This window comes from Ailuropoda melanoleuca, chromosome 1 (genome assembly GCF_002007445.2).
Source record: "Ailuropoda melanoleuca isolate Jingjing chromosome 1, ASM200744v2, whole genome shotgun sequence".
In the NCBI taxonomy this organism is placed as follows: Eukaryota; Metazoa; Chordata; class Mammalia; order Carnivora; family Ursidae; genus Ailuropoda; species Ailuropoda melanoleuca.
In genome coordinates, this window is record NC_048218.1 from 197,663,016 (window position 1) to 197,686,813 (window position 23,798).

General features: G+C 43.3%; 1 protein-coding gene across 1 annotated transcript in view; it reads right to left on the bottom strand.

Annotated features, from left to right (window-relative positions):
• Window positions 1-23,798, bottom strand: part of SVOPL (SVOP like) — an 82,602-nt gene that overhangs the window by 36,960 nt on the left and 21,844 nt on the right. The window contains exons 9-13 of the mRNA XM_019794091.2: window positions 14,087-14,160; window positions 10,827-11,044; window positions 10,057-10,168; window positions 9,248-9,329; window positions 1,089-1,178 (exon numbers count right to left, since the gene is read on the bottom strand). Coding sequence (XP_019649650.1) covers window positions 1,089-1,178; window positions 9,248-9,329; window positions 10,057-10,168; window positions 10,827-11,044; window positions 14,087-14,160 — 576 coding nt within the window. The remainder of the gene's footprint in view (window positions 1-1,088; window positions 1,179-9,247; window positions 9,330-10,056; window positions 10,169-10,826; window positions 11,045-14,086; window positions 14,161-23,798) is intronic.

A 23,798-nucleotide genomic window follows, 5' to 3' on the forward strand; every position in this document is an offset into this window, starting at 1 on the left:
ATCACTAGACAAAAGCTGCCCTCTTTTTTCCTTGAGTGGGGGAAAACATTCCCAAAATAGTTAAAAACAAATGAGTAACAGCCTAGTAGTAGCAAAATGTGTTAAATTATAGGAAATACACGTGATAGTCGGCTCGGCCCACAACAACCCCCTTCCTTTGGAAACTGCAGTTCCCCAGCTGCATTTGTAGGTAACCTCGACTCCCGGCCACAGCCGAGTGAGCTCAGGTATGAACATCCAACCAGACCTGGCTAGTGGGAGCCCCTTTTCAGGGATGCAGAGAGAGTGTAACCATGTCTTCTGGCGGCTAGATCTAAGGATCTACGTTTGGGATTCCTGGGATGGCCATGTATACAGGCAAGCACAGCACACTGGTCTGCAGGGAGAGGAGGGTAAAGCCGGAATGCTCAGAAAGGTGAAGGAGTGACCACAGACCCAGACAGAAAGGGCCTGGGTCCCTATCACCCCCACTGCTTGGATTAGACCTTCCCAGGGCCTACCCTCACTCCATCTCTTTAAGTGCAGCCAGCTCAGGTGGATTTCCATTTCTGTGCCCAGTGAAGACAGTGTTCAGCCCCTCTGAGGATAAAGGACCACATAGGTCACCATATCTGCCTCTGTTTCCCTCCAGAATCAAGGGTACAACTGGGAGTCCAGGCCATCCCTGGATTTTATCCCAGCCCGTACTGGTTTGCCCTAGCACTAGACTTACCCTCCCTGCAATTCCATACTCTGTTTCTCAATTGCACCCCTAGACAGGACCAGGGTTCAAATCCTCTCATTCAACTGCTCAAGCTCCTTGTGTCCTCCATTTTTTTTCCATCTTACTGCAACAATGCCCAACAAAATCCAAACCCTGCACGCCATGAAATACATGCTATTGACCAACGACAAGCCTAGAAACATTTACTTAGCCTCTTTCCCTACCCAAATTCACAAAACAATGGGAAAACAACCCCTCAAAAAAAAAAAAAAACTCATTAGATAAACAGAAATCCCCAGTTATATGCTTAATTTGAAGGAACCCAGTGCCCGCTTTTCCCCATCTCCTTTAAATTCATCCCCCTATAGAGACTTGTGGGCTGTACCTGGGATATAAATGGTGCCACCATTGCTCCAATCCGACACAGGGAGCCACTGGTCCCCATCCCCAAAGCGCGCATCATCGTGGGGTAGACCTGGAGGGAGGAGCATAGGAAGCATCAGCTTGGGCTCCTACTCTCCCGAGTCCCCTGTCCCTCCTCCCCCAGCCAGGTTTGCCATATATCAAATACCAGATATGCTATACAGGTATGTAGGATATGAAATAGAGGATATCATGCTCTCAGGCACACAACTTTGAATTTTTAAGTATCAGAAAAAGAATAAACACTTAGAAATTATCCTTTAAATGACCAAATTCCAAAATATGTTTAATTGAATATTCGAACTATAATTTCAAAGAGGTAAGCTCTGGAATCAAACAGAAGACTTCCTTTTTAGAGCTATAAATGAATAAAGTTGTCCTACTGAAAGTAAAGAAAATCCTCCCCAAGGGACGCCTGGGTGGTTCAGTCAGTTAAGCATCCAACCCTTGATTTTGGCCCAGGTCTTGATCTCAGGGTCGTGAGACCAGTGTGCAATCTGCTTAATACTCTCTCTCCCAAGGGGCACCTGGGTGGCTCTGTCGGTTAAGCATCTTGTCTTCGGCACAGGTCATGATCTCAGGCTCCTGGGATCGAGCCCCAGGTCAGGCTCTCTGCTCAGCGGGGAGTCTGCTTCTCCCTCTCCCTCTGTGCACACACGCTCCCATGCGCACTCTAATAAAATCTTTACAAAAAAAAAAAAAAGATTCTCCCTCTCCCTCTGCCCCTCCCACTCACGCTCACACATTCTAATAAATTTTTTTAAAAATTAAAAAAAAAAAAAAAAAAGAAAGAAAATCCTCTCCAAATAATGATTCAGTGAAACCTTTAACACAGTGAAAAGAATTGACAAGCATTCTGGGTACATGCAATATTATTCATGACATTCTTGTTTCAGAATCTTATGACATAGGGACACCTGGCTGGCTTAGTCAGGATAGCATGTGACTCAATCTCAGAGTACTGAATTCAAGCCCCATATTGAGTGCAGAGCATGATTTTTAAAAACTAGAATTTTATGACATAATGTACTTTTTAAAAAAGATTTTATTCGAGAGAGAGCGCATGAGCTGGGAGGAGGTGCAGAGGGAAAAGGAGAAGCAGGCTCCCTGCTGAGCGGGGAGATGGATATGGGAGCTTGGATCCCAGGATCCTGAGATCATGACCTGAGCAGAAGGCAGACACTTCACTGACTGAGCCACCCAGGCGCCCCCATAATCTACTTTCTTGATGCAACGTTCTTACACTTATTATAAGACTTCATTGATCTGTACTTCCTTAATTCTAATTTCTTCTAGGAACTGGCATAATTTTCCTAAGTAAGCAAATAGTACTTAATTTATAGGGAGGATGCTTTACAAAAGAATGGTTTTTCAAAACTTGAGAATTCTCTTAAAGCTATACAATACTTATAGTTTTTAATCCATTCACTAAAGCAAAGCACATAGCCTCTTTACTCGGTCACATTTTGTTAAGCACCATCCGTCAAATGCAAAGTCAAGAGGCTGTCTGGCCTCGGCGGACATAGCTGTATTTTTAAGAGAAGGTCTGGGAGTGGAGTGCCTTTTTCAGGAGCTTTTTTTCTTTTTCTGGAAAATGAGGCTGCTGGCTATAACTGAAAACAATGGATTCAGATACATGGTGATGATAACAGAGCAAAGAAAATAAGTCTTTGTTCATGTTTTGACAATTCTGAGTGGCATAATAAAAGAATCATCTTTAGGTACATGCCTTTGATTTCTTTTAGACAATTATCAAAAAAATTAAAAATGAGCTTTTAAATTAAATTATTCAAAGTATGTTGAGTATTTCAAATGTAACTTAAGCACACTGTATTACACAGATCAAATATGTCAATTCCATATTTTTATCTATATGGGGAGAAAAGAATATTTTTCTCTGTGGCCTTTAATGGTTTGGACAGGCCATATCTGTAAGCCGAACAGACTTCTAGGTTTCCTGAGATGAAAACAAATGCAGCATCCCCCCTGCGTTCTGCTGGGACTGCCCTCTTTGGGCAAGTGTGCCCCAGGCCCAATGCAGTGGGACCCTTCCCCAGGAGACGAGTGGAAACCCTCACCCACACCACATCTCCTGACCAGAGAGTTCTGCAAGACGTCAGTTCTAGTGGCAACAGCACCAGGTCTCATTTGACAGGCAGACCTAAGCACACCGTTAAAACCCACCACACTCTGGCCAAGGACCAAACACAGCCCACTGCAGGCAAGGAGCCACCCCAGACGACTGGCCTGAGGGACAGAGTAGCCAGAACACAGCAGCAGAGTGCACGCACCACACACCAGAGACACCTGAAGCGCCAGCCCTGGATGCCATCTGAGCACTTCTTCACAGAGCCCTTACTCTCAGGAGTAGGAAACCACCAGGCTCTTCTACCACAGAAGAGGACAGAGAGTTAGACAACAAACCAAGGTGGAGGAATTCCTCCCAAATGAAAAAACAAGATAAGCTCAGGGCCACAAATCTAAGTGAAACAGACACATGCAACATGCCTGACGGAGAATCTGAAGCAACGATTGTAAGGATACTCACTGGGCTTTAGAAAAGAATGCAAGACTTCAAGGAGGCCCTTACCACAGAGAAAGAGTTAAAGAATCAGTTGGAAATGAAAAATGCAGTAACTGATAATAGAAACAGACCGAATGCACTGAACAAGGCTGGAGAAACAGAGGAATGAAGAAGTGATACAGAGATAAAATAGAAAATAGTGAAGCTGAACAAATGAGAAAAAGAATTATGGACGACAACAGACTTAGGAAACTCAGTGACTCCATCAAATGTTGTAACATCAGTATCCTAGGAGTCCCAGAAGAGGAAGAGAGAGGAAAGTGGTTGAAAATTTACTTGAGGAATTAATAGCTGAAAACGTCTCTGATCTGGGGAAGGAAACAGGCATCCAGATCCGGGAGGCACAGAGAACTCGCATCAAAATCAACAGCAGGCGAACACCAAGACATACTGTAGTTAAATTTGCAAATACAGTGATCAAGAAAGACTCCTAAAAGCAGCGACACAAAAGAAGTTCCTAACATACAAGGTAAGACCCATAAATCTAGCTGCAGATCTCTCAACAGAAACTTGGCAAGCCAGAAGAGAATGGCACGATATAGTCTAAGTGCTGAATGGGAAAAATCTGCAGCCAAGAATACTGGATCCTGCAAGGCTGTCATTCAGAATAGAAAGAGAGATAAAGTGTTTCCCAGACGGACAAAAACTCAAGAAGTTCGTGACCACTAAACCAGCCTTCCAAGAAATATTAAAGGGGACTCTGAGTGAAGAGACCAAAAGTAACACAGAAAGTAACAGAGGAAAAACTCCAGAAACAACCAAAAAACAAGTAATAAAATGGTACTAAATACACATCAAAAATTACTCTGAATATAAATGGACTGAATCCTCCAATCAAAAGACAGGGTGTCAGAATGGATACCAAAAACAAAACAAAAACAAAAAAAAAACCCATCTATATGCTGCCTACAAGAGACATATTTTAGACCTCAGGACACCTGCAGATTCAAAGTGGGGGGAATGGAGAAACATTTATCACGCCAATGAGTGGCAAAAGAAAGAGTAGCAATACTTGTGTCAGACAAACTAGATTTTTAAACCACAGACTGTAACAAGAGATGACGGGCACTCTGTCATAATAAAGGGGTCTGACCAACAAGAAGATCTAACAATTGTAAATATTTATGCCCCCCAAGTGGGAACACCCAAATATATAAAACAACTACAAGCAAAGGAACTCATTGATAATACAGTAATAGCAGGGGACTTGAACACCTCACTTACATCAAAGGACACATCATCTAAGAAGAAAATCAACAAGGAAACAATGGCTTTGAATGGCACACTGGACCAGACGGACTTAACAGATACATTCAGAACATTCCATCCTAAAGCAGAATACACAGTTTTTTTCAAGTGCACATGGAACATTCTCCAGAATAGATCACACACTACATCACAGTCAGGCCCCAACAAGTACAAAGAGATTGAGATCATACCATGCATATTTCCTAGTCCCAATGCTACGAAACTTGAAGTCAACCACAGAAAAAGTATGGAAAGACCACAAATATGTGGAGGTAAAACAACAAGCTAGTAAACAATGAATGGGTTAAGCAAGAAATCAAAGAAGGAATTAAAAAATATATGGAAACAAATAAAAAAAAAAAAAGGTCCACAACCTTTGGGATACAGCAAAGGCGATCCTAAGAGAGATATATAGGAATACAGACCTACCTCAAGCAGTAAGAAAAATCTCAAACAACCTAATCTTCTACCTAAAGGAGCTAGAAAAAGAAAAATGAAGCCTAGGGCAAGCAGAAGGAGGGAAATAATAAAGATTAGAGCAGAAATAAATGATAAACTAAAAATAGAACAGGTCAATGAAACCAGCAGCTGGTTCTTTGAAAAAAGTAAAATTGATATACCCCTAGCCAGACTTCTCGAAAGAAAAGACAAAGGACCCAAATAAATAAAATCACAAATGAGAGAGGAGAAATAACAAGCAACACCACAGAAGAACAATTACAAGAGAATATTATGAAAAACTACCTGCCAACAAATTGGACAACCTAGAAGAAATGGATATTCCTAGAAACATAAAAACTACCAAAACTGAAATAGAAAGAAGCAGAAAACTTGAACAGACCAATAGTTAGCAAAGAAATTGAATCAGTAAACAAGTATCTCCCCACAAGCCAAAGTCCAGGGCCAGATGGCTTCACGGGTGAATCCTACCATTTAAAGAAGAGCTAATACCTGTTCTTCTCAAACCATTCCAAAAAACAGAAATGGAAGGAAAGCTTCCAATTTCATTCCATGAGACCAACATTATCCTGATAGCAAAACTGGATAAAGACTCCACTAAAAAACTAAACTATAGGCCAATATCCCTGATGAACACGGGTGCAAAAATTCTCAATAAAATACTAGCAAACGGAATCCAGCAGTACATTTAAAGAATCATCCACCACTATCAAGTGGGATTTCTTCCGGTGCTGCAAGGGTGGTTCAGTATTTGCAAATCAATCGACAGGATACATACACCACGTTAATAAAAGAGTAAGAACCACAGGATCCTTTCAACATCCATTCATGATAAAAAACCCTCAACAAAGCAGGGTTAGAGGGAACATACCTCAACATAATAAAGGCCATAAATGAAAACCCACAGCCAGTATCATTCTCAATGAGGAAAATTGGAAGTTTTTCCTCTACAGTCAGGAACCAGACAGGAATGTGCACTCTCACCACTGTTATTTAACATAGCACTGGAAGACCTATGCAATCAGATAACAAAAAGAAATACAAGACATCCAAATTGGCAAGGAATAAGTCCAACTTTCACTATCTGCAGATGACATGATATGCTTTATAGAAAACCCAAAAGACTCCACACACACACCAAAAAAATGGCTAGAACTGTTACACAAATTCAGTAAAGTGGTAGGATACAAAATCAATATATAGAAATATGTTGCATTTCTATACACCAATAATGAAGCAGCAGAAAGGGAAATGAAGGAATTGATCCCATTTTCAATTGCACCAAAAACCATTGGGTATCTAGGAATAAACCTAACCAAAGGGAAATGAAGGAATTGATCCCATTTTCAATTGCACCAAAAACCATTGGGTATCTAGGAATAAACCTAACCAAAGGAAGGCCTGTACTCTGAAAACTATAAAACACTGGCCAAAGAAATTGAAGATGACACAAAGAAATGGAAAAATATTCCATGCTCATGGATTAGAAGAACAAATATTGTTGAAATGCCTATATTACCCAAAGCAATCTACACATTTAATGCAATCCCTATTAAAATACCACAATTATTTTTCACAAAGCTAGACAAAATAATCCTAAAATTTGTATGGAACCACAAAACACCCTAAATGGCCAAAGCAATCTTGAAAAAGAAAACCAAAGCTGGAGGCATCACAATTGTGGACTTCAAGCTTTATTACAAAGCTGTAGTGATCAAGACAGTATGGTACTGGCACAAAAAAAGACACATAGAGCAATGGAACAGAATAGAGAGCCCAGAAATGAACCTACAACTATATGATCAATTAATCTTTGACGAAGCAGAAAAGACTATACGATTGAAAAAAAAAGATCATCTCTTCAACAAATAGTGTAGGGAAAACCGGACAGCAACATGCACAAGAGCGAAACTGGACCACTTTCTTACACCATACACAAAAATAATTTCAACATGTGAGACAGGAAACCATTAAAATCCTGAAGAACAAAGGCAGTCACTACTCTGACATCGACCATATCAACTTCTTGCTAGATATGTCCCCTGAGGCAAGGGAACCAAAAGCAAAAATAAAATATTGGGACTACATCAAAATAAAAAGCTTCTGCACAGCAAAGGAAACAATCAACCAAACTAAAAGGCAACCTTCGGAATGGGAGAAGACATTTGCCCATGACATACCTGATAAAGACTTAGTATCCAAAAGATACAAAGAATTTACCAGACTCTACACCCAAACAAAATAATCCAGTTAAAAATGGGGAGAAAAGACATTTTTCCAAAGACATGCAGACGGCCAACAGACCCATGAAAAGGTGCTCGACATCACTCATCAGTGAAATGCAAATCATAACCACAGTGAGGTCCCACCTCACACCTGACAAAATGGCTAAAATTAACACAGGAAACAACAGGTGTTGGGGAGGATGCAGATAAAGGGGAACCCTCCCACACTGTTGGTGGGAATGCAAACTGGTGCAGCCATTCTGGAAACTTTCGGAAAGTATGGAGATTCCTCAAAACTATGACCCAGAAATTGCACTGCTAGGTATTTACCCAAAGAATACAAAAATACTAATTTGAAGGGACACGTGCACCCCAATGTTTATAGCAGCAATGTCCACAAGAGCCAAATTATGGAAGGAGCCCAAAGGTCCAGTGACTAATGGATAAAGAAGGTGTGGTACAGATCTACAGTGGAACATTCAGCCATCAAGAAGAATGAGATCTTGCCATCTGCAGCGACGTGGATGGAGCTATAAAAAATATTACGCTAAATGAAATCAGTCAGAGAAAGAAATACTGTATGATTTCACTCACATAGGGAATTTAAGAAACACAACAAATTAACATGGGGGCAGGGGAAAGAGGCAAACCAAGAAATAGACTCTTAACTATAGAGGACACGCTGACGGTTCCAGAGGGGAGGGGTGGGGGATGAGGGAAACAGGTGATGGGGATGAAGGAGGGCCCTCGTTGTGACAAGCACCGGGTGCCGCATGGAAGCGTGGAATCACTATTACACACCTGAAACTAATATTAGATGGCATGTTAACTAAGTAGAATTTAAATAAAACCTTGGGAAACAAAAGGAAAATGAGTGCAGCTTTACCTGTAGGGCCACTTTCCCTAGCTCAATGAAGGACAAAACCAATGAAAATACTGTCAAGTTTTCTGTTCACACATTACTTCTAGGAAAACTAGCCCTTTAAGGTGGGTGTCTATGAGGAAATTCTGTAACTCCTTCAGGCAGTGCCTTGCATACAGACGTACTGATTCCATAAATTCATAGAGTATCATTCAAATGTAGGCTATTATATTCAAATTTAAGCTACATGTGGCAAGTCTCAGTTGCAGGAGGAACAGCACGGCGCTGGGACAAGGAGTCGGATTTTTACATGCACGCCGCGTCGGAGACAAGCAGGGCTTCAACTTCTCAGACGCTGGCTTTCACTAGACTCTACGGAGCAGAGGAAACCGCCAAAGCTCCTGGCATCCTTTTCTTGGGGTATTTTTATTTTTTTTTAAAGATTTTATTTATTTGACAGATAGAGACAGCCAGCGAGAGAGGGAACACAAGCAGGGGGAGTGGGAGAGGAAGAGGCAGGCTCCCAGTGGACGAGTCCTATGCAGGGCTCGGTTCCAGGACTCTGGGATCTTGCCCTGAGCCAAAAGCAGACCCTTAACGGCTGAGCCACCCAGGCGCCCCTTTTCTTGGGGCATTTTTAGAAAATCGTCAGAAGTCAGCAGAAGCTAGGGATGCACTGTCAATGGATAGACACCCTAAGCAGCTCGCCCTGCACGTCCCGGCGTGACCAGCCCACCACTGACCTCAGCAGTGTAAATGTAGATGGTGTTGAAGTTGGCCGCCACCAAAGCCCGCAGCATGAAGAGGAAGCCGATCAGGCCAGCGCTGGGGAGCGAGAGGCAGAGAAGTTAGGAAAGGCAGCCTGGAGGGCCTTCCTTGGCCTAGACAGCCGCTCCCATCACACAGCTTCGCATCACCGACGCTAACACGCGTCCACAGATAACCAGGTCCCCGGGGAGGTGCTGCTTCTCACCCGGCCTGACTGTGGGGTCCTGAAGTAAATGCTGGACCCCAACCTTCCTCCCAACTCCCTATCTGTCCTTCCGACTCCCCCAAGTGTGCCATTCCAGCCTGGTCCCCCCAGATGAGCACACCTTCTGCTACCACCCTCCAAACATGACGCGGTTTGCAGAATGATATTACAATGGAAGGCATTCTTGGATTGCAAATGAAGAGTGAAATGAATTTGTACACCACAGGTGGGTTACCTATTTCCCTGAACTATCTTAACCGTCCAGATAATTTGGTAAACAACTAGAGTCCCCACGTTCCTTGAAGCTTTGCATAAAGCTCCTAAATAGCTTGGTGGGTGGGGCGTGCGGGCCAGCGCCTGCGTCCTGGGAGAGCAGAGGCGGGGCCAGGTCAGGGGAAGAGGGAAGGGGACTGGTGGGTACCAGGGAAGACCGCTCCAAGTCATACCCGTAGCCCCTTCATTACGCCCCTGGTAAAAGGGACTTGCTCCGATGCCCACTGAACACTATGGGTCAGGAAACCACAATTTCAATCCACTGCACAAACCTCGATTATTTTGAAGCAACCAGAGAGAAAATACCTTGATGTGCAAATGTTGAGGAGAAGGAAGAATAAGGCCGTGCAGCCCATGGTGATTGAAAGGCTCAGCCGTCTTCCCAGGAAATTAATGCCCAGGATATTGAAAGGATTCACTAGAAAACAAACGACAATGACAATTTCTGAAACCTTGAAAGCCATTGGCATTTACCAATATTGGCAAGGATTCCTCATGGTCGTTTCAGAAAAGGCAACTTCATGCAAACCCCATGCGTTTTCAAGTCAAAACACAGGCCCACTGTCATCCACCTCAGGACTCCCCATGCTTCTTCCTCGTGGGTCCAAGAACGACAAGCACTGGTGTGTGTATAAAGGCTCTTTTATGCCCATGATTGTAACATGCAGGTCTGTTGTCAATTGCAAACCCACTAGCTCTGTATTTTAAGTGGTTTATACTGTTTGTCATCAAATTCACAGGGCCACTGATTTTTAAGTACCATTATCTTATGTCTACTAAAATGCAAACTGTGCTGCAAATTGAAATCTAAGGAGCCATTGTAAGACACCTCTCAATTTCAGAGGCGTCCAAGGGGGGGGGGGTGCACCTTAGAATTGATATAGTAATTCAAAGCTCTATCCTCCAGACTCCGTCCCACACCCATCTGCATTGCAGACACGTGAGCAAGGACGGTGTGGGGACTTGGTCCGCACTACCTGTCTAGGACTAGCCTGGCTAGGACGCACTAGCCTGTCTAGGACAGGCTCCCCCACCCCAAACAGATAGGGACCCAAAACACCGAGGTCGACATTTACAAGCAATTTCGCCAATGGTGCTGATGATCATGGTCCGGTAGTCGGAGGGAGCAAACATGTGGCAGTGGCAGGGACTGTGGCTCTCCTCCGTGTCCGGCAGGGTTACGGCCACCTCAGACTCGGCTTCGGACTCCGACCGGGAGCCGCACACCAGGTCCCGCTCCAGCAGCTCCGCGCTGGCCAGGATGACCCCGTAGTAGGCGAAAGAGATTCCCAGCCTGCAAGGGAACGAAGCGGCTCATTAGCACAGCTGCCGCCAGCGTGAAGGAGGGGCAGAGCCAGCAGAGGTGGGGAGGAGCGGGGAGAAGGGGGACAGTGGTGGGGAGGACGCCAAAGGCTGGGCGCACCGATCCTGGGGAGCCCGGGTGGGAAAGGGATTTGCAAGTGCAGCCTGGGGCTGGATCCGGGAGGACCCCACAGCCGGTGAAGGCAATCTGAGGCTTGGACTCACTTTCTATCTCCGCTCTTACCGAGTAGCACAAGCTCGGTGGCTTCAAACAACACACATTTATTTTCTCCGTGCTGTAGGCCAGAAGTTGTGTGGGTCTGGCTGATTTCTCTGCTGGGACGCTCCCCAGGCAGAAATGCAAGCGTAAGCAGGGCCGCTAGCCTTGCTGGGGGAGGTGACAGAATCTTTCCAGATCCCGGGCAGAATTCAGCTTCGTGGGGCTGGACAATGCATCGCCATCCCCTTGCTACTGTTGACCAGTGGCTCTCAGTTTCTACAGGCTTTCTTCCTTCCTGTCTTCACAGCCAGGGACGCTGCAGCCGGTTCTTCTGCTCCGGAATCTCTCCTCCCCGCCTCACCTCGCTCGAGCTTTCTCTTGTGCCCCGTCTCTTTCCCAGCTGGAGAAATCTCTCTACTTTTAAAGACTCGGTGATTGGATTGGGCCCACCTGCTTAACCCAGGATACCCTCTGCATTTTAAGGCCCAGAACTTTAATTACATCTAAACAGTCCCTTCACACCAGCACCCAAGTTAGTGTGTGATTAAGTCAACAGGAGTTGGTAATCTTGGGGGGGCGGGGGGAGGGGTCATCGTTAGAATTCTGCCTATCGCAGAGTGTCTTTAGTGGGCCCCAGGAGCCGCGGGAGTTTTTGCTTTTGCTTTATATCTACTTCCTGTCTTTTTTCTGTTTATTCTTTAATAAATACTTGTGTTGAGATAAAATTAGAATAACGTACAGAAAAGTTCATGTGTCAAAGTGAAGGAAAGAAATATCAGCCCCCAGAAATTCCACTGGTGCCCTTCTTAGTTTCACAGAACCTGTTGCAGAAGCCAGCTGTAACCGGGTTTAGGGAAAACTCGGCAAATCGACAATGTTCTGGGTATCAGCCGATACTGGTGAGATGATTGTTAAACTTGTCTATTAATTACAGGAGTGAGATCATCTAAGAAAATGTCCTCAAGTAGTTGAGACTTTTAATGACGTATCTGGGGATGAAATGTCACGGAGCCTGGGCTTGCCTGAATGGATGTCAGCACAGGAAAACGCAGCCGAAGCAAATATGAGCGACTATCAGTGACTGTCAGATGTGGGTGATGGACCACTCAGAGGTCATCATGGCATCCTCTAGTTTTGTGTGCATTTGAAAATTTTCATAACAAAGTATCAAAAAAACCCCAATAATTACAATACTTCCCCTTGTTGTTAAAGTAACTTTAGTTCGGGGCGCCTGGGTGGCTCAGTCACTTAAGTGTCTACCTTCAGCTCAGGTCATGATCTCAGGGTCCTGGGATCAAGCCCTGCATGGGGGGGGGGGTCCTTGCTCTGAGGGGGGCCTCCTTCCTGGGTGGGGGGAGTCCTTGCTCAGCGGGGAGCCTACTTCTCCCCCTCCCACTGCTGCTCTCCCTGCTTGTGCTCTCTCTCTCAAATAAATAAATGAAATCTTTTTTAAAAAATAAAGTAGCTTTAGTTCAGTTTCCAAATATTGAGTATTTTAAAAATGAAAGTCTTAAGAGGCAACATACCAGCCTATTAATAGTGATTTTATCTGAGAAAGGCAGATAGACACTTTCCTGAATTTAAACACTATAGATAAGTTTGGCCTGCTTTCTATCTTTATATAAATGGAATCACGTAACATGTATCTGTGTGTCCGGCTCCCTTTGCTCATCATGATGTTTGTAAGATTCAACCACGTTGATGTAGGTAACTAGTTTTCTCCTTCCCATCATTGTATAGTATTCCATTTCGTGAAGGTAATACAATGTATCCATTATACTGTGAATGGACATGGTGGTTCAGAGTTTGGGGCTGTTACAAATAAAATAATGCTTTGGACATTCGTGCAAATGTGTTTTGGTAAATATACGTATGCGTTTGTGTTAGGTCTAAATCTACAAACGGAATCACTGAGCCATAGGCTATGTGTATTTTCAACTGTGATAAATACCTCTAAACAGTTTTCCAAAGTGGTTTTAATTTGAACTCCGGTCAGCAGTGTGTGAGACTTCCAGTGACTTTACATTCTGCCTAACACTTGGTATAGTTAATCTAATTGGTTAGTTAATTGGTATAGTTAATTTAATTTTACCCATTCCAGTGGATTTGTAACAGTGTCTCATTGGTCTTAATTTGCATTTCCCTGGTGACTTTAAGGATGAACATGTTTTCATATATTTATTTGATACAATTTTTGGTCACGTGCCAGTTCAAGTCTCTTGCCTGTTTCTCTACAGGTTTGTGTATCTTTTTCTTGTTGGAAAAAAATCATATATATGATTTTATATATACCTATAGCTGCATATATATAAAAATTTATTGGGTATGTATTCTAGAAATTTCTTCTCCTGGTTGGTAACCTTACATTTCGGATTCTTCATGATACCTCATGGCACAGATTTCCTAATTTAATGTAGTAGCACTTTTTGTATCTTGTTTAGAATATCTGTGTGTACTCAAAGTCACAGCTGCAGAGAAGTGGGACACAAAGAAAACCAGCACAGTCTATTCCATTCAATTTGATTATTGGTGGCTTCAAAGGATCACTTTCTGTCACATGGTGGGGGGAAAAAGGCCAGACTACAAAAGGTTAGAAAGTGAGCTCACATGAAAAATAAAAATCTAGTCATAGATAATTTCTTTCTCCTTAAAAAAAAAAATGGTCTATTTATTGGTTGGTTGGTGCTGGTAGCAGAAAGATAAGACATATCTGGAGTCGGCCTTGTGGTTTTACTCCCCACTGGCACGAAACGGATTTACTTAAGTCGGCTCTGTGTTTATTGAAGAGTCATTTTGAAATATTTACATTCTTACCATATGACCCAGATCTGTAACGTGGTCCGTAAATATTTAGCATCCAATAGGTCTGCAAATCTTCCTCTCTTCTCCTGGGGTAGTGAAAAGGGACAAGCAGATTAGATTTAGTGGCTTACAGACTCACAGAGGTTTCTGTAGTATGTTAGCGAACAGAAAATAAGAACAGTGTGGGAATGTAATGGGGCATGTAATGGGGCTCCCATGAGTGCACCCCACCCAGCCCACAGACCACTGCTTCTACTCATCCATCTCGGCCAGTCAGTCTTTGCATGCTTTTAATTATCATTGGCAAGGACCAGGCCGTTGCATTGAAGATTCTAATGCTTTCTCTCTTCCTCTTCTCACCAGCGCTTGTGAGCAGTGGGGTGAAGCACAGAAAATAGGAGGATACAAAAAAAGCATAACCATAAAACTGATGGGAGATTCATTTAAACTTCATATTAAAATGGAAACCCTAGTATTGAAAAAGAGCATGAGAATTGCATAACAAAAAGAACGGCATACATTGGAAAGAGGATAGAATGCCCGATTTCTTTTTGTGTCTTTAGGGTAATTAGCAAAAGCTCTTTTCCATAGTCAGTGTTTATTTAAAATTTTGGAGAAACATAAATAAGGATGGGTTATATATGATTGAGCAGTGATGGATTTTTATTTAAAGCTAGGAACGTAAAAAAATAAATAAAGCTAAGAACACTTTTTGTGTGTGTCAGGGTGGGGGTGCTTAGTTGAAAACCGGCTATTCTTTTCTCACAAATAGACCTGGAATTACAGGTTCCCTCTAAATAGAACAGGAGTATGATCCTAGGTGTCCTGGATTTTGTTGTCACAAAAAGTTAAGGCTTGAAGAAACTTGCTCCAGTGACTTTGTTCTTAAGTCATCTCTACACCCGAGGTGGGGTTCGAATTTACAACCCCGAGATCAAGAGTTGTATGCTCTACCAACTGAGCCAGCCCGGCGCCCTGCTGATCTAATGACTTTTAGGCTCAGCTCCTAGAGGTCACTTTGGGCAGAGGGTAGCAACTGACAGTCCCCTGTCATCTGCTTTCCATACTGGGGCTCTGGCTAGTCATCCCTGGAAAACCTCTGAACTAGTCCTAGCCTCCCACTTTCCGATACAGATTACGTGACCCAGGGTGGGTTAGTGACTTGCCCAGGGTCACACAGCTGTTTGGAGGCACAGCCAGCCTGGTGTCAAGTCTCTTACACACTAGTCCTGAGTCTTGCCCATCTACCTCCCTGACATGCCCCCCTGAGTTTAGATGTGACCATGGTCCCCCTCAGCACCCCGAGTGTAACTGGAGATTCGGAGCACTGAGTCTGCAGTGAATCACAATGAATCATAAATTATATTCAAAGAAATGATGTGGTCATGAACCTGTGACTACAATCCAAATTGGTGGACTCATTACTCATCCGCGGTGTGGCCCGTCCTCCACCGGTCCCCAGAGCCTCTCCTCTCCGTGTCTGCGCAGTGACGCTGCAGAGGCTGCTCCGTGCGTCCACCTTGTCCGGCCTCCTCGCCGCGGCACTCTGATGGCGCCAGCGCAACCGAATGCACTGCACATTCCTGCCTCTGCTCTCGGCTCACACCACTCCTCCTCCTTCCTCCCCTGAGGCTGCCTCTCCCTTCAGTGCTCAATCAATGCCTCAACCATTCCCTCAAGGAGGTGCCACCGCCCTGGCACGTGCTCAGCTCTCTTGTCTGATCCTACACGCTGTTGCCTGCGCCACACCTGCTCTAACATCTGGCTGCTTTGTTAGGGCTTCTCTGCCGTGTGAGCCTCATCTCACTAAGCAGACCGTAGAAATCTTGATCATCGATCAAGAAACTTGAAGCCAGAGTCTATGGCTTGTAGGTCTGGATTCACAGGGCCTCTCCGCGCAAAAGACAATCGTGGAGAAGGACAAGACCATGTGATGGGCACGCGGATGGAAGCTGCAAGCTGAAGGCGAGGGGAGGAACGCAGGATGAAGAGGAAGGGGGAGAAAGGAGAAGGATGCAAGAGGGATGATGGAGGATGGGGGATGCAGAGAGAAGATGGAGACTAGACGGGGGTGGAGGAGCGAGGGTGGTTGTTATGGGAATTGAGTCTCCCCGATTTAGCACAGTAACAATACTTCATAATATATTTGAAAGTTAAGAGAGTCCCTCTTAAATGTTCTCACCACACACACAAAGAAATGGTTAATTATGTAATAGGATGGAGGTGTTAACTAACTCTATGGCAGCTATCATTTTGCTCTACAGAAGCGGATCACATCAACACCCTGTACACCTTAAACTTACACAATGTCGTATGTCAATTACAGCTCCATAAAGCTGGGAGAGGGAAAAACAGAACAGCCTCTCCCACGGGCATGCAAGCCCTGGTGAGAACCTACAGCGTTTCCCTGTACTGCTGGGGTCCCTGCTTTGTGTCACTCCCCACCTCTCCGGTGATGCCTTTTGCTCTGTCATATGTCCAGCATCCTTGTACTCGGTCAATCCTCCTCTTATCAAAAGCTGCACTTAGCCATGGATCTAAGGATGCACAGGCTGACTGATAAAAGTCATAGAAGACCTTAAATGCCAGGATGAGGATTCTGGGCTGAGGGAGCAGGGGAGGGGAGGCACTGAAGGCTCCTGAACAGAAGGGGTGGAATTGGTGTTTGAAGAATGCTTGTCTGACAGTGTTGTGCTGGAAGACATCACGGGGCACGCGGCAGGAGGTGGCAGTGTGAAAGAAAGAGACGGGATGAAAAAGCCAATGTTGTAGAAGCAGCAGCGGGATGGGCCGCCGATCAGGGTCGGTGGTGCAGAGGTTTGCAATGACTCAAAGGGGGGCGCCACAGTGAGACGAGCATGAGTGAACACCTGTTTCAGGCTGCAGTGTGAAAGAAGCCAGACACAGTACTGTACAATTCCCCTTATATGAAATAGAGGAGAGGCAAACTCATAGAAACAGAAAGTCGAAGTTACCAGGGCTTGGGGGTGGGTAGGAGTGAGGATTTACTGCCTCACAGAGCGTCTGTTCAGGATGAGGACAAAATTCTGAATGTATTTGATGCCACTGAATTGTATACTTCAAAAATGATGACACAAGCAAATGGAAAGATAATCCATGCCCATGGATTAGGAGAACAAATATCATTAAGATGTTTATATTACCCAAAGCAATTTACAGATTTATTACAATCCCTACCAAAAATCAACAGCGTTTTTCAAAGAACTAGATAAATAATCCTAAAATTTGTACGGAACCACAGAAGACCCCAAATAGTCAAAGCTATCTTGAAAAAGAACAAAACCAGAGGTATCGCAACCCCAGATTTCAAGATATGCTACAAAGCTGTAATAGTCAAAACAGTATGGACCTGGCACAAAAAAAGATACACAGATCAACAGAACAGAATAGAGAGCCCAGAAATAAACTCCCAATTATATGGCCAATTAATCTTTGACAAAGGAAGCACGAATATGCAATGGGAAAAAGTCTCTTCAACAAATGGTGTTGGGAAAAATGAACAGCTACATGCAAAAGAATGAAACTGGACCACTTTCTTATACCATATACAAAAATAAGCTCAAAATGGACTAAAGACCTAAGTGTGAGATAAGAAGCTGTAAAAATCTAGAAAAGAGCACAGGCAATAATTTCTCTGACATCAGCCATAGTAACATTTTTCTAGATGTGTCTTCTAAGGCAAGGAAAACAAAAGTGAAAATAAACAACTGGGACTACACTAAAATAAAAAGCTTCTGCACAGTGAAGGAAACAATCAACAAAACTAAAAAACAACCTACTGAATGAGAGAAGATATTTGCAAGTGACATATCCAATGTCATTTGAATTCAACTAACAGTTCAACTAGCAATTCAACTAACTTTGGGTTAGTATCCAAAATACATAAAGCGCTTATACAACTCAACGCCAAAAGAACAAATAATCCAAGCAAAATATGGTCAGAAGACATGAACAGACATTTCTCCAAAGAAGACATCCAGAGGGCCAACACACACATAAAAGGAATCTCAACATCAGTCATCATCAGGGAAATGCAAATCAAAACCACAATGAGATACCACCTCACACACCTGTCAGAATGACTAAAATAAAAAACCCAAAAAACAAGTATTGACGAGGATGTGGAGAAAAAGGAACCTTCCTGTACTGTTGGTGGAAATGTAAACTGGTGCAGCCACTGTGGAAAACAGTATGGAGGGTCCTCAAAATATTAAAAATAGAATTACCATATGATCCAGCAATCACACTACTCAGTATTTAGCCAAAGAATATGAAAGCACTGATTTGCCAAGATATATACACCCCTACGTTTACTGCAGCATTATTTACAAAAGCCAAATTATGGAAGCAGCCCAAGTGTCTGCCCATAGATGAATGGATAAAGATGAGGTGGCGTAAATATATGGTGGAATGTTACTCAGCCATAAAAAAGTGTGAAATCTTGTCATTTGCAATGACATGGATAGATCTAGAGGGTATAATGCTAAGTGAAATAAGTCAGTCAGAGAAAGACAAATACCATGCTTCGCTCAAATGTGGTGTTTAAGAAATAAAATACATAAAGAAAAAAGAGACAAATACAAAAATACTCTAACTATGAAGAACAAACTGATGATGACCAGAGGGGAGGTGGGGGTAGGGGGTGAATCTCCTTCAAACAGGTGAAAGAAATTAAAAGTACACTTATCAGGATGAGAAATGAGTAACGTATAAAATTGCTGAATCACTGTATTTCATACCTGAAAATAATGTAATACTGTACACTAATTACAATGGAATTAAAATTTTTAAAAATCCTTCCCTGAAAAAAAAAAGATTATAGCTGACCCTTAAACAACATGGATTTGAACTGTACCGGTCCGCTTAAATGTGGATTTTTTTTTTTATAAATACAGTACTGTAAATGCATTATCTCTTCCTTACAATTTTCTTAATAACATTTTCTCTTTTCTAGGTTACTTTATTGTAAGAATACAGTATATAATACATATTACATACAAAATATACGTTTTTGCTTTATTTTGCTTAGAGAGAGAGAGTGGGGGAGAGGGGCGGAGGGAGGGGGAGAGAGAGAATCTTAAGCAGGCTCCATGCCAAGCACAGAGCTCTATCTCACGATCCTGAGGTCATGACCTGAGCCAAAATCAAGAGTCAGTTCCTTAACCAACTCCCCATACAAAATATATATTAACCAACTATTTATGTCATCAGGAAGGCCTCTGGTCAACGGAGGTTATTAGTAAAGTCTGTGAGGAGTCAAAAGTTACTCATGGAATTTCAACCACAAGGGAGGGTCAGCACCCTTAACGCCTGTGCTGTTCAAGAGTCAACTGTACTCACTTTAGAATCTTGGATTCCTCCCTTTTCTTTTCTGAGATCAGTTTCTTAATTTGACAAATGAAAGTAATAATATTTGCCAACCTCACAGGGTTTTCTCTCAGTATCAAATAAAAAATGTACATAAAAAAGATAACAAAAATGGAGATAACAAGCATATAAGGAGAACTCTCCCCTCAGGAAGTTCAGTCTTCCAATAAGAGTTTTTTGTCTTGGAGAGGAGTTAAGCTGGCGGAGGAGTAGGGGGTCCCCTTTTTCAGCTGGTCCCCCGAGTCCAGCTGGATATCTAACAGAACACCCTGAACACCCATGGAATCAGCCCGAGACGCGGGAAGATCCATCGGGATCTCTACAAATGAACATCTCCAGCACTGAGTATTGAGGTACGAAGTGGGGAGCCGTGACCCACGCACACATATAGGAAGATAAACGGAAGGGGGAGGGAGCCACTGCGTTTGGGCGCCGGGAAGCGGTAGCCACCTGCACGGGGGAGCGGACGGACCGGTAGCCACGGAGAAAGGAGACTGAGACCGGGAGCTCGGGAGCGCGCGTGCATCCAGACTGACAACCAGCGCTCCCTAGCACGTGTGAACCAGACTGAAACAGGGAGCTCGGGAGCAGGCGCGGGGGCAGCTGGCGGTGTTAGAAACACAAAGGACAGAGACACACCGCCCTGGAAGTGAGGGCTGGGATGCCGGGTGTGGGGCGCACATCCCCGGATGCTGTAGGGTTTAGCAGCACCAACAGAAACAGAGTTAAAGAGGCCAGGAGAGCTCAGTGGAGAGAGGACTGCGATCTCTCTGTTCTGAGACAGAGGCTGGGATTCGGCCACTGCTGCTCTGACTCTCAGAAGAGCCACAGCAAACCGCCAGGGAAAGCCGCCAAAGAACAAAAGCCTGGAAATACCGGCTCACAGTGTGCCCATCCCCATCCCCCCTCGCAGGGGACATGGAGACTCTACCCAAACAGGGTTGCCTGAGTATCGGCGCGGCAGGCTCCTCCCCTAGAAGGCAGGCTGAAAAATCAAGAAGCCCACATCCCTAAGGTCCCTATAAAACAAGTGCACACTGCCTGGGTCCTGGTCAATAATTTGCGCTCTGGTCAGCCCCGCAAACTGTCCTCATCAGAATGACAAGAAGGAGAAATCCCCCCCAGCAAAGAAAAGATAATGAGTCTGTGGCCTCTGCCACAGAACTGATGGATATGGATATAACCAAATTGTAAGAAATGGAGTTCAGAGTAACAATGGTCAAGATAATGTGTAGACTTGAAAAAAGTATTAATGAAAATGTTAATGAGAATATAGAATCTCTAAGGGCGGAAATGAGAGCAAATCTGGCAGAAATTAAAAATTCTATGAATCAAATGCAGTCAAAAGTAGAGGCTCTGACGGCCAGGGTAAATGAGGCAAAAGAACGAATTAGTGAATTGGAGGATGGGATGGTAGAAGAGACAGTTAAAACAGAGACTTGGCTCAAAAAAATCCAATCTCAAGAATGTAGGTTACGGGAGATTACTGACTCAATGAAACGTTCCAATGTCAGAATCATCGGCATCCCCGAGAGGGTGGAGAAAGAAAGAGGTCTAGAAGAGCTATTTGAACAAATTGTAGCTGAAAACTTCCCTAATCTAGCAAAGGAAACAAGCATTCATGTCCAAGAGGCAGAGAGGACCCCTCCCAAGTTCAACCACGACAAACCTACACCACGTCATGTCATAGTGCAATTCGCAAATATTAGATCCAAGGATACAATATTGAAAGTGGCCAGGGTGAAAAAATTTCTCACGTACAGAGGCAAAAATATCAGAATTGCGTCAGACCTGTCTACACAGACCTGGAATGAGAGAAAGGGTTGGGGGGCATTTTTAAAGTTCTAGCCAAGAAACACATGCAGTCAAGGATCGTTTATCCAGCAAGGCTGTCATTCAGAATTGATGGAGAAATAAGGACCTTCCATGATCGCCAGACACTGACCAATTTCATAATCACAAAACCAGCCCTACAGGAGATATTAAGGGGGGGTTTATAAAAATAAAAATGCCCCAAGAGTGATACAGAACAGAAATTTACAATCTATAGAAATAAAGACTTTAAAGGCAAACATGACATCATTAAAATCATCTCTCTCAATAATCACTCTCAGTGTGAATGGCCTAAATGCTCCCATAAAACACCACAGGGTTGCAGATTGGATAAAAAGAAATGACGCATCCATTTGCTGTCTACAAGAGACTCATCTTGAACCTAAAGATACATCCAGACTGAAAGTGAAGGGATGGAAAAAAACCATTTTTCATGCCAATGGACCTCAAAAGAAAGCTGGGGTAACAATTCTTATATCAGACAGATTAGATTTTAAACTAAAGACTATAGTTAGAGATACAGAAGGATACTATATTATTCTTAAAGGATGGATCCAACAAGTGGATATGACAATTATAAATATCTATGCCCCCAACAGGGGAGCAGCAAGATACACAAGCCAACTCTTAACCAGAATAAAGAGACATATAGATAAAAATACATTAATAGTAGGGGACCTCAACACTCCACTATCAGCAACAGACAGATCACCTAAGCAGAAAATCAGCAAAGAAACAAGAGCTTTGAATGACACACTGGACCATCAGATGGACCTCACAGACATATATAGAACACTACACCCCAGAACAACAGAATACTCATTCTTTTCGAATGCACATGGAATGTTCTCCAGAATAGACCATATACTGGGTCACAAAACAGGTCTCAACTGATACCAAAAGTCTGAAATTATTCCCTGCATATTCTCAGACCACAATGCTTTGAAATTGGAACTCAATCACAAGGAAAAATTTGGAAGAAACTCAAACACTTGGAAACTAAGAACCATCCTGCTCAAGAATGATTGGATAAACCAGGAAATTAAAAATCAATTTAAACAATTTATGGAGACCAACAAGAATGAAAACACAACGGTCCAAAAGCTATGGGACACTGCAAAGGCAGTCCTAAGGGGGAAATACATAGCTATCCAAGCCTCACTCAAGAGAACAGGAAAATCTAAAATGCAGTTTTCATATTCTCACCTCAAGAAGCTGGAGCAGGAACAGAAGAACAGGCCTAACCCACGCACGAGAAAGCAGTTGATCAAGATTAGAGTAGAGATCAATGAATTAGAAACCAGGAGCACAGTAGAGCAGATCAACAGAACTAGAAGCTGGTTCTTTGAAGGAATAAATAAGATTGATAAGCCACTGGCAAGACTTATTCAAAAGAATAGAGAAAGGACCCAAATTAATAAAATTATGAATGAAAAGGGAGAGGTCACAACCAACACCAAGGAAATAGGAAGGATCATTAGAAACTTTTATCAACAGCTTTATGCCAATAAATTAAACAACCTGGAAGAAATGGATGCCTTCCTGGAAACCTATAAACTACCGAGACTGAAACAGGAAGAAATTTATTTTTTAAAAAAGATTTTATTTATTAATTTGACATAGAGAGACAGCCAGCAAGAAAGGGAACACAAGCAGGGGGAGTGGGAGAGGAAAAAGCAGGCTCCTACCAGAGGAGCCTGATGTGGGGCTCGATCCCAGAACGCTGGGATCACGCCCTGAGCCGAAGGCAGACGCTTAACGACTGCACCACCCAGGCACTCCAGAAATTGATTTTTTAAACAGACCGATTAATTATGAAGCGGTTGAAGCAGTGTTCAAAAACCTCCCAAAAAACAAGAGTCCAGGGCCTGATGGATTTCCCGGGGATTTCTACCAAACATTCAAAGAAGAAATAATACCTATTCTCCTGAAGTTGTTTCAAAAAATAGAAACAGAAGGAAAACTACAAAACTCATTCCATGAGGCCAGTATTACCTTGATCCCCAAACCAGGCAAAGACCCCATCCAAAGGAAGAATTACACACCGATATCCCTGATGAATATGGACGACAAAATTCTCAACAAGATCCTAGCTAATAGGATCCAACAGTACATTAAAAGGATTATCCATCATGACCAAGTGGGATTCATCCGTGGGATGCAAGGGTGGTTCAACATTCACAAATCGATCATTGTGCTAGATCATATCAACAAGAAAAGAGTCAAGAACCATATGATCCTCTCAATAGATGCAGAAAAAGCATTTGACAAAATAAAGCATCCTTTCCCGATTAAAACTCTTCAGAGTGTAGGGATACAGGGTACATTCCTCNTACATTCCTCAATCTCATAAAAACCATCTATGAAAAGCCTACAGCAAATATCATTCTCAATGGGGAAAAGCTAGAAGCCTTTCCCTTAAGGTCAGGAATACGACAAGGATGCCCACTCTTGCCATTATTATTCAACATAGTACTAGAAGTCCTTGCAACAGCAATCAGAC